At 36.9% G+C, this 16,468-nt stretch overlaps 1 protein-coding gene across 1 annotated transcript in view; it reads left to right on the top strand.

Moving 5' to 3' along the window:
• Positions 1–11,706, top strand: part of MAN1A2 (mannosidase alpha class 1A member 2) — a 45,815-nt gene extending 34,109 nt beyond the window's left edge. The window contains exons 9-13 of the mRNA XM_070741971.1: positions 753–868; positions 4,792–5,011; positions 6,244–6,416; positions 8,953–9,068; positions 10,277–11,706. Of these exons, the coding sequence (XP_070598072.1) occupies positions 753–868; positions 4,792–5,011; positions 6,244–6,416; positions 8,953–9,068; positions 10,277–10,409 (758 nt within the window). The 3' untranslated portion in view covers positions 10,410–11,706. The remainder of the gene's footprint in view (positions 1–752; positions 869–4,791; positions 5,012–6,243; positions 6,417–8,952; positions 9,069–10,276) is intronic.
• The last annotated feature ends 4,762 nt before the right edge of the window (positions 11,707–16,468 follow it).

Below are 16,468 nucleotides of genomic sequence, written 5' to 3'. Positions count from 1 at the left end.
GATGATTTGACTTAAGAGTTTGCTCAGAATGATGTTATTTGGAACGCTGACAGGGTTAGTGAAAGTTATTCTCTATGTGAGTTGAATTATATCCAGTTACAGAATCCTGACTCTGTAGCTACTGATCATTTTATTGAAGAATTGGGTAATCCCATAACACTTAGGCAAATAGATTCCAGTTAACTATATATTACTAAAATTCTCATGCCTATAACCCTTAACTGGGCAAAACAATGCATCATTGGGTAAAACGTTTTGAAATAAAATATCTTAAGTGGGTTAACTTACAGAATGCATTCAAAATCTAGGGCCCATGACTCCTATGGAATTGAAATTCAACAAAATTTATAAAACATTTTGGACAAAAATGACCATAAAGCATTTTTATGACAAAATACAGAGCATTCATTGTGGTCAACTTCTGATGTTTGACTGTGCCATATGGTTCAACATAGACTATTTAAAAGCAGATATAGCTCCCTGAATTTTAAAGTTTTTCAGATATATTAGAAGCTGTGCCATTGTTGGATGCATTAAGGAACCCGGTAAAGAAATACATCTGAAACAATGACCCAAGTATCATGGTTTTTCTAGTTATAATATAAGGTGAGCTTAATTCCTTACTTTAGAAATATGAAAATATTTCTAAAATATTAGCTTTTTGAATCTAGGCTTGTGGATTTTGTAGTTGCAAATCACAGTAATCTTTCATATTCATATTTATGCATACTCCCTATCTCTTTCTCTTGCAGATCACACATCCATGGGTGGTTTGGGAGACAGTTTTTATGAATACTTGTTGAAAGCTTGGTTGATGTCAGATAAAATGGACACAGATGCAAGGAAAATGTATGATGATGCTATTGAGGTGATTATAGTGCATTATTTTCCCCTTTGACCAAGCAATTACTGGTTGTATTTTTTTCAAGAATCAGAATGAAAACAAAAATGCACCTTATCCTGTTCTCTTACTTGAAAACGTTGTTTGGAGATTGAATACACCATGAGCAAAAGAACTAAACATAAATAAAGAAGTACAGGTAGTCCTCGATTTACAAACACAGTTGAACCTTTAAATTTCTGTAACAAAAAGAGATAGTTGTTAGTTGAGTTTTACAGCATTTTACAACTTTTCTTACCACTGTTGTTTAGATAGTAACATGGTTGTTAAATGAATTTGCCTTTCCCATTGACTTTGCTTGTCAGAAAGTCGCAAAAGGTGGTGATTTCATGATCCTGGAACACTGCAATAGTCATAAATATGAGTCAGTTGCCAAGCACCTGAATTTTGATCACATGACCGTGGGATTGCTGCAATAGTCATAAGTATGAAAAACAGTGATAAGTCACTTTTTCAATGCCATTATAACTTCAAATGATGACTAAATGGACTGTTTTAAATTTAGGACTGCCTGTAGCTTTCCAGTTTGGTGGCCTGGCACTGGGAGGATGCATGGGAGTAGCAGGTGAACACATGCACACACAGCTCCATTGGTGTAAGCGGTGTGTGCACATGCCCTCCACTCACACCAATGGAGCTTTGTGTGAGAGTGGAGGGTGTTCACACTTGTGCACAAAGCTCCACTCATACACACGGAGGGTGCTTGTGCTCCAGTGCAAAGCCCCACTCATGAGAGCAGAGGGCTCTCACACACAAAGCTCCATTTGCGTGAATGGAGCAGAGCTTCAGATGCATGTGTTTGCCCATTTCTCAAATGGCTCAGTTTTGAACAGACTACTGGGCCTGGGTGGCCCTGTTCTAAGCCCATTTAAAAATTCTTATTAGAATACTTACAATAACTCTGGAAGGATGAACAATGCATCAAATGATAGATTTATGGTAAATATTTTAAAATTGACACATGTATTTAAAGTAATATTAATAAATCAGCAGCAAATATCTTTTAATCAGCAAGTGTACTGATTATTTTATTATAAGCAGGGAAATCTATTTGAAAATATGGAAATTATTTTGTTTGTTGTTACAATATAATATAGAATTTCTGTTAATGGAAAGAGTTTTCATTTCTAGTTTTAAGCGATTCAGTTTGCTGAAATTTATTGTTCCTTTCTGTATAGGGTAGCATATGTAGCTTTTCATCTCATTTGTTCTTTAAAATAAAATTATGCTGTGTTGTAAGGTATGCTGAAGAAAATATGTGGCCCATAGTCAGCTAGCTGAATATAGATTGGTTATTTGGTTTGTTCTTGGCTACTAAGGGCAAATAACTTTTCATTTTTACCCAAGTTATAATATCATAGAATTATAGAATATGAAAGTTAAAGGGGAGCGAAATCAGAATTCATCTATCTACTAAAATCCACTATTATGAACATCCCTGAAAAATAGCCAGCCAAACTCTCTTTAAATATCTCTACTGAAGGAAAATCCAGTACTTTCTGAGACAGATTGCTCAATTGTTAAAAACAATAAGACTTTTGATTGCATATCCATTTTCTTTGTACAGAAGCCAATTCCCATATGATTGATGTAAACATCTAAAAATCTTAAATCTGTTTATATTACTGAGCAAATTTATTTTTCTTTATTGATAGAGGATGTGAGAGCTTTAGCTGATATACTTCCTTAATCATTAACTGTTTTCTCTATTTGTCAGTTTTAACTCTTAGTCAAAAACCTTTCTGCAGTATCTTGAACTCCAAAATAATATAATTGCTTCTTCCCATGGTTCTCACTACATTTACCTGTCCAACCAGCTCACCCTTCTCTTTTAAGATTTAGAGAACCATTTTTGTTTTCATCTTCTGCATTATGGAGTAGGCCAGGCAGTAAGATCACTGAGGAATGTTTGGGGCCTTACTGTCTTGGCTATCCATCCAATGGATATCCAAGCAATGAAAGATTCCCATCATTACTGTAGCTCTTATCCCTGAAACTTCCTCAATGTGGTTCTGGAGGAATTATCTAGATCTTCTGCCTTGCTTCATAGTCTATAACTTACTTCCACATTAAAAGCTTTATTGCTTCTCCTTTTTTGTAATTTTACCTGAACGTTCTTACCTGGACTCATGCTAAAGTTCCTGGAACCCAGTTCATATGTGCATATACATCACATATAATGCCAGAGAATAGGGAGAATAATGATAATCAGCTTCTCCTTTGCCTGATCTTTCCCCACAGCTATAAAACCAAACAGTTTACTTTCTTGAAATTATTTATTGTAAGCTGCTCTGATTCCTTTGGGATTGGATAATATAGAAGTCTAATTAAATAAATAAATAAATCTCTTCCTATCTAGTCTCTTTGCTCTGGGTCTGATGGAGGAAGGCTCAGGCAAAGGAGAAATTGCCTACAGAAATCACTTGCTCTCTGATTTTCTTTTATCGTCTGAAAGACATTTTAGTTCTGTTCACTGTCCTCATATATGAGTCCATTGTAAGAATTACACATCTTCCATAATTAAGAATAATGGGTTTGCACCTCCTTTACCTTATCTTCCAAGACAGCAATATGTTGTCACTTGCACCCATATCCCTGTAATCTTTAGGGGGGAAATGAAGATATGATAGTTCCCCATCCAAATTAAAAGGGCAGTTTTGATTATTTCCATGTTGCTGAGATGAAGATGTTAGAAGAAATTCATCTTTGTTCCATGGCCAGGTAAATGAACACAGGATGCCTGCATGAAGTGGATGTAGACTTTATTTGATAGCAAAGTAAATGCATAAATCAGCTGACAAAGGTGGTCACAATAACAGAACACAAAGAGTAGTAGTATTTATAGTAATAATGACTTTGATTGTGCATCAGATATGCAAAATGAGGTTTTGTTGATCTAGGGATGCCCAGAGAGGAAAGTCTTTCGCCCATGTGGGTGTGTTGGATGATCTTAGGTGTGAAATTTTATGAGAGGGTCTGACATAGGAGTTTCAGCAGTGGTTGAGATTGATGTGTCTGGCTTGCCTAGCAGAGGTATCATGGAAGTTCTTACCTTCCAACGAACAGTAAACAAACCCACAAAATTGATGTCTACCCCTGCCCCTTTCAGGTAATGAAGTCAAAGGGAGGTACTTTTTGTGTTTGTTTGTTTCTTTGTGTAAATCACAAAACTCTTGTTTGCTTTCTCTTCTCGCTTCCTCAGGGGACCTAATAACAGAAAAAATGTGTCAAAGCTTTATTTTATGGAATGTTTGGACATACATAGCCATGGAAAAAAAAGACAGTTTTGACAGTAATTTGTGCTTTTATTAACAATGTGAGAAAGCCAGGAGTTTTGCTAAATTGGGCAAAAACACACGCCTTTGCAAAAATTTAAGGAAAAAATGGAAACCACCAGATTTCTCTCTGGCCATTGACTTAAAGGGCTATAATACAACAAAAATCCAGAAAAGCAGGAAAATTAGGCCAAGGCATGAATTGCCTGATTCAGTCTGTTGCATTTTTTTAGTTATTACTGGCATGAAGAAAAGTTGGGTCCAAAATAGTTCCAATTGACGTTAAACACACAGCGCCCACACACTTGCTTCAAAAAAAGTTGCTAATAGAAAAAGTGGAGCGAGGAATGGAGGAATGAGGTAGTGGTCATCACTTTTCCATGTGGAAAGTATAAAAGGAGCTCAGTGCTTAACTCTTCTGTGAAAGTGTTTTGCAGTTATTTTTTTTTTCTTTCCCCACTTCTCTTTCAATGGAGAGAGGGAGAAACAGACTAATTGTACAGTTCTTGTTCTGTAACTTCATGAGATCTGGTGTCTTGGAGGAGGAATATTAAGAGAGAATGAAAAGATGTTTTGACCTGTCATGTTAATTAAACTTTTGTTTTTCCATTGCAGGCCATAGAGAAGCATCTTATAAGAAAGTCTAATGGGGGCCTAACTTTTATTGGGGAATGGAAAAATGGCCACCTTGAGAGGAAGATGGGCCATCTCACATGTTTTGCTGGGGGAATGTTTGCCCTTGGAGCCGATGGTTCCAGAGATGAGAAGGCTGGACATTACCTACAACTTGGAGCAGAAATTGCACATACATGCCATGAATCCTATGACAGGACAAGTAAGTATCCTTGCCTATCTTAGGTTTTGAATGTGTATTCCTGAGAACTGCCTTTGCAGTTGCTATAAGGTACAATTGAAGCAGAATTCTGTGAAGAGGAGGTTTCAGCTCCTAAATTAGGTATTTTTGTTTAAATAAGGAGTATGTAGCTGGATGTATTGAATATAATTCTCATTTCCCACAACCCCTCATAAAACCCGGCACCATTTCTCTTTTCAACTAACTCTGAGAACGGTAACAAATACTGTGAGCATAGCCAGTAATAATTTCCTGTAACAGGAGAAGCCAGAATAGTAGGAAATTTCTTCCTGTTAATTTCTGATCATTTCCCTGTGTCTTAAGACATCTTCTGACAATAAGTCCAATTGCGCTTTTGAATGCATGGCAATAAGGCCAAGCGCTTATTTCAGGGTTCAAAACATATAAGACAGGATCTTATTTTTTGGAAAATAAGGTAGTAATGATCTAGCTAGCTCCCTGGCCCTTGCCCTCATTCTCCCCCCCTCCCAATTCTTCTAAATATGAAAAGACTGTTGATAGTTTTGATACTATGACATCTCCTTGTGGGAGTTGATTCATGAAATTGCCAGGAAAATATGCTAAAGAAGAGAGAGAGAGAATGGCACCTGTATTTCACTTCCCAAGATTTCAAGTAGAAGAAGTTGCAATATCTCCTTTAGCAGTTAAATTCTGTGCAGAGAAAGTGAGAAAAGTCAGGTTGGCCTCTCCAAGCCAGCCCACTAAGGTAAGATTTTGCTTTCTTTAGGAGAGGAGAAGGGGATTTTTAGGGCTCCACTCAGTGGGCTCAAATTTCAGAGTTTGAAAGGAACCATATAGTGAAACTGATACATTTTGGGAATAAGTGATGTGCTGCTCACTCCTCCATAAAAGTTATGTTGACATAATAGCTTTTTTTAATACAGTGCCATTTTTTTCAAGGCTGTGGCTAGAAAACAGATAATATATGAGTTCTTTGTTCACTTATTGTTCCCTAAGATATGAATCTTAGAGTATGTTAAATACTTCTTAAATATCCTTCAACCATGTATATGCTTAAAATTATGAAATGGATTTATATTTATATTAAGGTGTTACAAACCTGACTAGATTCATAAGAACCATCATAACCATTTCTGGGATCATACATCCTTGTTTCTTTTAGAGTAGAATTGTTAAACTTAGTTGTTATGTAAGAAGTTGCCGTATTAATTTTTCTTTGTTTTCTTTTGCAGCTTTAAAACTGGGACCTGAAGCTTTCAAATTTGATGGAGGTTTAGAGGCAGTAGCAGTGCGGCAAAATGAAAAATACTACATATTAAGACCAGAAGTGATTGAGACATACTGGTATATGTGGCGATTCACACATGATCCTAAATACAGACAGTGGGGCTGGGAAGCAGCACAGGTAATTATTAACTAGCCTTCTAATACAACCTCACAGAATTTACCTGCCAACTTTCATATTGTGCATAATAAGAAATCAAAAATGTGATGCTCATTTTTTTTCCCCTAGATGTTCCTTCTTTGTTAGTGGAGATCTAAGGAAAAATGGCTTTTAAAAAAAATCTGATGACTTAGAATATTGGGGAAAAACACTTCAATTTCCAGTTTTAAATATTGCCTACAGAATATTTTTTTATCTTACATTTAAGCAATATTTAAAGTTTGCCTTACAACAGAGGTTTCCAAACTTGGCCACTTTAAGAGCTGGAAGATTCTGAGAGTTGAAGTCCACCACTCTTAAAGTGGCCAAGTTTGGGAACCTTGCCTTACAATAATGCATTCAGTCATTAAAATGAGCATTGAAATGAAAATCTAATATAAAAATTAGATACATTTTTTCATGGAGGCTGGTTCAGGATGTAACTTAGCAGCTGCACCACAAGAAAAGGGTGCTTCAAGGCTTTTCCAAGAAGGATAGCCAGGATCAAATTTCCCTCACAATCAGAAGTAGTGTCCCAAATATAGGCTGCTTTGCAGAAAAAGGGTTTGAATGCATTTTGATACTTTATAGAAAGGAATATTGAGATAATCTTAGTGCATTTTAACAGAACATCCTGGCTGGGAAATTCTGTGAGTTGAAATCTGCATGTCTTTAAGTTACCCTGGTTGAGAAATACTATAATAGAGGGACTTTGGACTAGTCCTTATTATTGAAGAAGCTTCTCTGTGTATAAAAGTGCTGTTTTAAATTCCAGTTAATCTTCAGTTTAATAATTTTGGAAGAGAAATGCTTCAAGAAATTTTGAAAAATACAAAATAATCAAGTTAGGGAAGGAAGCAGGGCACAATATCTGGATCCCCCCCCCTCCAATCTCTGCTCTGGGACCCACCAATGAAAAGAAAGGGAGGCGGCTGTGAATGAAAGTGTAGTCAACATTCCAGGCAATTATTTATTTTCCATGGGCATCAGGGTTGGGTTCCACTTACTTCTCATCGTGAAATTTCGTGTGCACTTCCCCTCGTGCAATTTCACCTCTGCGCATTCTCAGAAGGTGGATTCTGCCTGAAACACAGCTGAGGAGATGATCAGCTATGCTTCGGGTGAAGAAATAAAGGTCAGTGTTAACCCAGGGGCGGGCATGTTTTTTTAAAAGCAGAGAAGGAGGAAAAGCAATCCAAATACAGGAAAATTTGGCAAAAATTCAGAAAAAGAGATGGTGATGTGCCCAGACCAGCACTGACAGAACCAGATCCGTGGTGCCAACATTACGTCACCAGTGAGTCGCTAATGGGTCAAGCGATCTGGTCCAAAGTGGGACAAACCCATCCCTGATGGGCATGCATAGGGGGATTTGTTTCTTGGATTATATTTCTCATAGCTGGATTTGGCCATTTTCAGATTTTTATCATCTTCATGCTTCTCCCTAATGCCAGATTTAATCTCAGTTCTTTTCCATTTTCAGAGAGTTATTCTGTTGCAAATAGTCAAAACTATTCTATATAATTTATTTCTTGAGTTATTATTTGTCTCATGTAAAGAATCAAGCATACAAAAATAGCCCTGTACAAAATGTGAAACTTGTGTTCCAGGGTGCTATTGCTTTACAGACACAGGTAGTTTATAAATGTTGGTTGCTTAAGCGATACAGTAGTAAAAAAAGTCATTACGTGATTGAACCCAATTTTATGACCAATATTTATTTATTTGATTTATTTATTTGATTTATTTATTTGATTTATTTATTTGATTTATATGCCGCCCCTCTCTGAGGATTCGGGGCGACATTAAGTGAATTGCATGATTTTGAATGTATCACAATGTCTCCCAATTGGCTGCTTTTAGCTGAGAAGATTGCAAATTGTGATCACATGATTACAAAACATTTTAACCATTGTAAATGCAAACGGAAGGAAATGTGAAGGAAAGGCACCGGCTACAAAGTGAGCGGGCAAGACAAGAAAGGAGCCCTTCAGCATGGGAAGGAAGAGGAAGCAGGTAGCAGCAGCCGCCTTTCGGTCAAAGGAGCAGGAGGTTCCCCCCTCTCGCCCGCCTGGGTTCCTCTCTCTGGCACAGTGCATGGGAGGTAGCCTCATGCCGGGTGTATGGGAGGCACGTGTTCCTCCTCGCCGCCTCAGAGTCCCTCTTTTTTTTTTCCTAAGCCTTAAAGTTTTGGATTTTTTTGATTCTCCTCATCTTACCTTCTTTCTTCGGCAACGACTGTCCTCCTTCTTCCTCCTCCTCCTCCCACCCAAATTCCGAGCTTTTATTTCTTTCCTAATGGGTTTGCATGCATGATTTGCTTTTACATTGATTCCTATGGAAAAAATTGCTTCTACTTACAAACTTTTCTACTTAAGAATCTGGTCACGGAACGAATTAAGTTCTTAAGTAGAGGTACCACTGTATATAATATCTAGATTATTTGAATCTGTATCAACTACATCCAACTTTGTATTGCTGGCCAATAAAACGTTCATTCTGTTTCTTCCACTTAAAGGCCATTGATAAATACTGCCGAGTGAGTGGTGGATTTTCCGGGGTCAAGGATGTCTACTCCTCAGCTCCTACATATGATGATGTACAACAAAGCTTTTTTCTTGCTGAAACTCTAAAGTAAGTAGATTTTTCTCTTTGATATTCATTTCAGCCACCTATAAACTGTTGGATATTATCACTGCTGGAGATTTTATCTGATCAGGTTGCCAGTGCATATGTCTACTATCTCCCTTTTATTTTTTACTTTTTCTCCCTCCAAATAAAAGGAATTATAATCTATTCTGCAACACTTACACAGGGATGCCCTTTATCCTGTATAATTTCTCTGAGAATGCCATCAGATGTTTTAGGGTGAGAATGAATTATATCAAATGTATTGGCTCTATCTCATAATATCACACATTGAAATTGCCTAGCCCTAGATGAATATAGTAAATACACAGATATTGCAATTGTGCCAGAAGGGGGTGAAGGGGAAATTGTGCAAGTGTGTTAGAAATTCTTGACATATTATTTCAATTTTAGCATGTTGCAGAACAGGAGAATTGAAGAAAAAGCTTGGCTCCGTCAATAGAAAATTTACCAATTGTAGCACAAGAATAGGATCTCACTGACAGATTGTAGATGTTCATTATAAATGAAGATTCATTTTGGTAGCATGGATAGTGATTATTTAGAAGTTAATGTACTATTGCAAATACTTTAAATCTTCATCAGTAGCAATTAGTGCAAAATTAGTAACTCAGATGGTTTCCTACCCATACAGTCCAGATTGCCACACCAATAGGAGCCCACTGATGATGCAATTTTCAGCAATCCCCCCCTCCCTGGTGCCTCTCTGTTGTAAGAAGCCCTTCTGCCCACCCTCGTCTTAATGCCGACCATTATTCTTCCTCAGAAGATCCTCAGCTGTGTTTTGGCTTGCAGTGTGGTCCTGAGTATGTGGAGAAGTGAAATCGTGCGGTGGGACGCATGCGCGTATGCGCACTGGTAGCAAAATTCAACTGGAACCCGCCCCTACTTACAATACATGAGTGATAAGGCATCTTATTCAAAGGGAAAATGAATGTCTGTATTTTAATTATAATACTTGCATTAATTAGACAATGTGCATTATTTTATAGTTAAGGGGTTAGAATAGCCAACAGTGGAAAGTGTCCTCATATGTCTCCTCTCTTCTCAGATGGAGGAGGAGATAGTGAAAGCAAACAGAAAATAGCCTTGTTGCACAAGCAGACATCTGGTCATGCAGTGTTCGATGTAGTCTCAATGGTATCTTTTGTGTATCATGTATAGTGACAGATCTTGTTTCTCTTACTTTGTAGGTATTTATATCTGCTCTTCTCCAATGATGATCTCTTACCTTTGGATCACTGGGTTTTTAACACAGAAGCTCACCCCCTGCCAGTTTTACATCTAGCCAATACGACACTTTCAGGAAACAATGCATATCGATAAAAACTATTCCAGGAAAAGGACAGAACAATCTACATTAGCTGTGTTTTGTTTACATGGACCACTCCAGATTTCAGGCTTGAGAGAAGACATGCGTGTTTAAATATAAGACCTTCAGAATAATGAGAGAAGTACTGCACTCTTCAGCATGTAGATAATTCAAAAATTCCATTTTATATGACCAAACCAATTTGTGCAGTACATGGCAGGAAAGGACTTTGTATATTTGCAGCAGAGAAGGTGGCGCATGATTTTGAAGGACTGAAAGGCTGAATTAATATCCCAGCCATAGGAACAAGCTGCAACTATTGAGATTGACCGTTGTAGTAAGCATTGTCCTGCCCAAATAATGTGGATTCCTGATAGTTTTTCATTTGCTTCCCCCCCCCCCCCAACTTGGTGGCATGAGCAAAGCAATGCAAGGCGACAAAAGTGCACTAATAGCACCCAAATTTCAAGTTCTTTGACTGCTATTTTGAAATTTCTAAACATCTTCATTGGTCTGTTCAAGACTGGCAACCATTCCCAGTGCCTCTGAGACCCTTGCCTCTTTTTTTTATCAATAATGCTGTGGATCGATCACTTGTTCTTGATGTTCATGAGTAAATGGATTAGGGAAAGGATCAGCAACTTCTTTCAATCTGTCACTTTAAGATACGGAACATTCAGTGCAGAGTTGTTATTTGCACCATGACAAAATTGCCAAATGGTATTCATCATTTGGCCAAGATTTCTTTCAACTAAGTTGCAATAACTAACATTTGTCTATGAATCCTGGAGTTTCACAAGGATCTCACTCTTTTTATTTGTACAGTATTCAAAAAGTGTAGAATAATCCTGTAAAGAGACATTCTTTACCAATTTTAATTCCTGTGATTAGACTCACCTGGGTATAATGGTGCTTCTTTAGGGATCTTTTGTAAAAGCTGGAATTGGCAGAGGAGTTTTTCAGCCTTCACACCTGTCTTTGAAAATGTGAAATCTGGTCGTTTGATCTTCAAGTATCTGGAAACACTATCACGCAAGACAACAGAGAACACTTCAAAGTTAATTTGAAAGTAAAATTTATTTTGCAATACATTTTTGTCACTACTACGGTAGATATCACAGACAACACTTTGGGATAAAAGTAGCTTTTTCAAAACTTAAAAATGGATCTTTCAACGAGCTCCCCACTTCTGTTAAAGAAAAAGACTTTAGCATATTTTTTTCTGGCAGGATATATAAAATATGTGAATATTATTTATGTATATTGGAATCAAAATTCTTGATGAATACAGATAACACATCTTTATTATTATTATTGTTGTTGGTATGATTCCTTTTTAAAAATATTGAAATTTAAAAGGCTGGTTGGAGTAGCCTTGTTGACCAAGTTTTCTATTGGCATTTTGCCATCTCTTTAAGGATATATAACAATTAAATTACTGAGAAAGATAATTTAATGCATGTTGCATATTGCAGTCTCAGTGAGAAGATTGATGGCAAGTGTGGTGCAGGTAAGTCTGGGAATCTGTCCATCCCAAATTGTGTTGCATTCCACTGTGAAATCCATATTCTACATGGTTCTGATTGCAAGGATAAATTTAAAACAGTACTGTATTGGAATTTGTGTGGGCCAATTGCAATGAACATATCCAAGTTGAATTACAGAGATCAGGGCACTGAAATTCACCTGTCTTGGCATTCATTTTACTGTTCTCCATAGTCCTCATTAACATGCTCAAAGCTAGGCTCTTTTCTCTTCTTCTTCTCAAAATCCGTATTGTAAAATAGGTTTTTTAACCAAGCTCACATGCAGTTTGAAAAGTATTACAGGGTTGTAGAATTTGAAATAAATTTTATTACTGCTGAGTCTTGAATTTTAACATGGAAACTGATGTTACCTATATTTATCCATATACGATCATAGTATTTTTAGTAAAATCTGCGATAAATTTATACATGATATCAAAAATATTTATCTGCTGAAAAATAATATACCATTGGTGACTAAAAGCTCTCAACTTTCATGGAATGAAATTTGACTTGAAATTAAATGAAAATGTTCCAGCTACATTCTGTGAATGGAAATAATGGATAAAGCATAATAGGTTTGGACAATTGTGTGTGAAATATAACCTAATTTCCTTTAAATACAAACTAAATATTTCTTTTTTCTACTTTAGATAGAACTACATGCTATAAGCGGTGCAATATTGTCCTAAGCATTATTCTTAAACCTTGTTGCATAATAGCATCATTAACAGACCCCTATATTATTCTGATGATCAGTAAGTTTTTCCATGCTTTACTTCCAAAGTTGTTTTTACAGACCCCTACATTTATTGTACCAGTTTTCGTGCTTTTTTTCTCCCTTCTCTTATTAATACACAAGAATGCAGTGATTATAAATCATGCAATTAAAACATGAATGTCATCTTTCTCAGCTACTGCAGGAGAATGATAATTTTAAATGTATTATATTTCTGTGTTAGGATTTTATACTTTCTTCTGAAGTGTTTTAAGTTCAAAGTTCAATGCCTTCATTATTGTATACCATGTATACAACGAAATTGCTTAAATCTAAAATGGCTTAGAAATTAATAAGCAAAACTGCAAGATATTATGGTTCTTAATAACAAAAAATAATAATAACCACAGTGTGTTCAAGAAGCAGACACATTTTCTCTTTTTTTAAAAAGAAATTGCCTGAAGCAAAGACAGGAAGCCAACAAATGGATTATTGTTCAGTCTGCCTTCATTGGCAGGAAAGGTCACAAATTCCTAGTTCAACCTGCATACTTGGAGATAAATTGTTCTTTAATTATAAGTAAATAGACATCTTCCACAAACATTACAATTTATTTTTTCCAACCCAACAAATGTGTGGCAGAAATTCTGTGAAGGATCTTGGGCTTCCCTCCACAGGATAACTGTCCGAAAACAGAACGGAATAATGACTCCAAACACCTGAACAGAATGGAAGCAAATTTGGCCTTTGGGGGGGGGGGGGGAATACAAACACTGATAAAAAATAGGCGAATCTGGTTGGGCTGGTAAGACAGAAATTCAAGGAGGAAAAATCCCCATTTTTTGAAGAGGCAGTTGGCTAATTGTTTGAAATTGATTGATTGATTGGATTTATCTGCCACCCCTCTCCGAGGACTTGGGGCAGCTTACAACATGTCCAGTAACTCCTCCATTCTAAGACTCCTCTTCATAATAATAATAATAATAATAATAATAATAATAATAATAATAATAATAATAATAATAATAATAACAACAACTATTATTATTATTATTATTATTATTATTATTATTATTATTATTATTATTATTAATTAGATTTGTATGCCGCCCCTCTCCGAAGACTCCTCTTCCCAGTAAAGCAGAGTTTCAAGGTTGGAAAAAATTCTAGAAGCTGTGGTCTGCATGCTTTCCCTAGTCTGGTTAATTGTAGGGTCTCATATATCCATCCCTTGTGCAATCAGATTTGTTGATTTGATTTCAAGATACAGTATACAGTATAATCAAGTCATTATCAGAAAGGAATCCTGGAAAGATCATTTGAACACTTCAAACTGTCCTTTTGCTTAGATCAGGAGTATCAAACTCGTGTCGTCACGGCAGCATCATGTGATGTATCGGAACTTTTCCCCCCTCGTTAACCGGGCGGGGCCATCGTGTGACACATGAAGCCTGTAGGCCACGAGTTTGCCACTCCTGGTTTAGATAATCACTGTGTTCAGGTGCAAACACTGTGCAAGGAGAGGGAAAAAAGATCCAAACTGAAAACTCTAAGCATTTATCCACAACATTCAAAATTAAAAGTTGTCCAAATTGTCAGTGTCATATGGACCTCACCATCCATTTTGGCAAAGCTAAAAAGACTTGTACATCTACTCAGGATTGGCATTGCAGCCATTTTCCAAGACCCTCAGTTATTCAAGGGAAGCCTCAGTCAAGTTCCAGAACGGGCTCTGCCGCAGTCCCTTGTTGCTTTTCCCAGTTCTACTGCCCTCTGAGCAATGAATGAAGAAGAAAGGTCTATTGTGGATTGGGTCTAGTAGAGAGCATAAGTGAATTGGCAGAAGCAGTAATAAAGAAGTGGCAACTCCAGGGCAGGGGCTGGTGCCTAGGGACTCAGCAGGTAGACACTATATTTGTTTATGCTTATATTTAGTTATGGCATGTGTTTTTCTATTCCATGAACAGAGAAGACAATGAGGAAAGAAAACCAAGGTTATGACAATGTAGTATTGTATAAGCAAATGTGGGTTGGCTGCAAGAGAAAATGCTATTTTCAGCAGCATTCCAATAACTGACACAATATACGAGGGTTGCTCAGAAAGCAATGCACCACATTTTTTTTCCTCAGTCTACAGTAATGGTACAAATGTGAAACTTTAGTTATACATTATTTGAATTGTCAGGAGTGCGTGTGTAAATTTTGCATTTCTTCAGACCGATAGCATAGCTGCAGCAGTGTTTCCAAAGTGATGTATGTTACAAACAGCATGTCATCATTGAATTTCTCATTGCAGAGAAAGAAACTGTTGGGAACATTTACAAATGTTTGTGTACAGTTTATGAAAAATCTGCAGTCAACAGAAGTACGGTTAGTCGCTGGGCACAGAGGGTGAGGCTATTAAAGGTGATTCGCACAGTGCAGAAATGGCTTCATGACCAGAACAAGGAGTGGTATTGTCAGGGCATACACGCCCTTGCGTCTCGCTGGGGAAAGGCCATAGAATGGGACGGAGATTACGTGGAAAAATAGGGACTGTAGAAGAAACATTCTTTCTTGTGTGTAAGTTTCATTATGTTCAATAAATAATTGTTGAAGAAAAAAAATGCATTACTTTCTGGGCGACCCTGGTATATTTTGTCAGAAGATGAGGACTGGGCTAAATAAACCTGAAGAATTTGGACAGAAGAGAAATTAACGGTACAGGTGAATAATTCAATTATTCATAAACAGAAAAAGTTCAAAGTGCGGTTAATAGCTCTTCAAATGTTTTTAAATTTTTGGGGTATGTTCTGAAAATCAGAAGTGGGATGAAATCTTAATTTCTGTCGGAAAAACATATATATATTTATATATATTAATACACAGCTGAAGGTATCAGGTCTGGTGGCTCAGCTGTTAATAGTCTGCCTTACAAGGCAGAAGCTGCCAGATCAAATCCCAGTAAGGGTGTGGCTAGCTGATGAGGCCAGAACAAAGCCGAAATGGTGCCATCCTAGTCTCCCTTAATTTTAAAATTTCAGCAAAAAACATGTGATACATATTCTGGCGACGTTTCGACAAGGTCCCACTCGTCACCTTCAGGCTGGTACTTTTGTCCTTGTGCTAGGGCGAACACTCGAGCTTGCCCTAGCACTCGTGTTCACCCTAGCACAAGGACAAAAGCACCAGCCTGAAGATGACGAGTGGGACCTCGTCGAAACATCACCATAAACCTCTGAAACTTACACGGGAAGAAACCTGAATATGCCAAGGCCTTCATACTTGTACCCATGAAAATCTACGAAAACACACACACCACACATGTATGTGTGTATGTATGTCACATGTTTATGCTGAATTTAAAATTTATTTATTTCTATGCCCCCCTTCTCCAGGGGATTCAGGGCGGCTTACAAGATCAAAATCAATACAAAATCAATACAAGATATAAAATTATAAACCCCAGCCATAAAACCCAAATCTTTAAATCCCAAACATTTAAGCCTATTCATCCAAGCTCATCCCAATCACACTCATACTATCAGCCACAGCAGAATGTAAAAAATTAATTGGAAGTAATTTAAAAATACTTCTGTTTCATTGTAGAAAAAAAGATTAAAATTAACTTACTATTTTCTATAATTGCTAGGAAGTTGAACTTTGCTCTGTTTACTCTATTCCCATCTGTTAGTTTTTAAAATTAGAATTGTTGAGAAATACTATCATACTCCTGTTGTGTTGAGAAGAATACAAAAAAACCTGGAGGAGAGAGATCACGTGGTATATCTGCAAATATCCCATAATAAGCATACATGCCATAGAGAAAGGCTGAATAATTTAACCTCAT

This window comes from Erythrolamprus reginae, chromosome 2 (genome assembly GCF_031021105.1).
Source record: "Erythrolamprus reginae isolate rEryReg1 chromosome 2, rEryReg1.hap1, whole genome shotgun sequence".
NCBI classification, from domain to species: Eukaryota; Metazoa; Chordata; class Lepidosauria; order Squamata; family Dipsadidae; genus Erythrolamprus; species Erythrolamprus reginae.
This window is presented reverse-complemented; position numbering and strand designations above follow the sequence as displayed.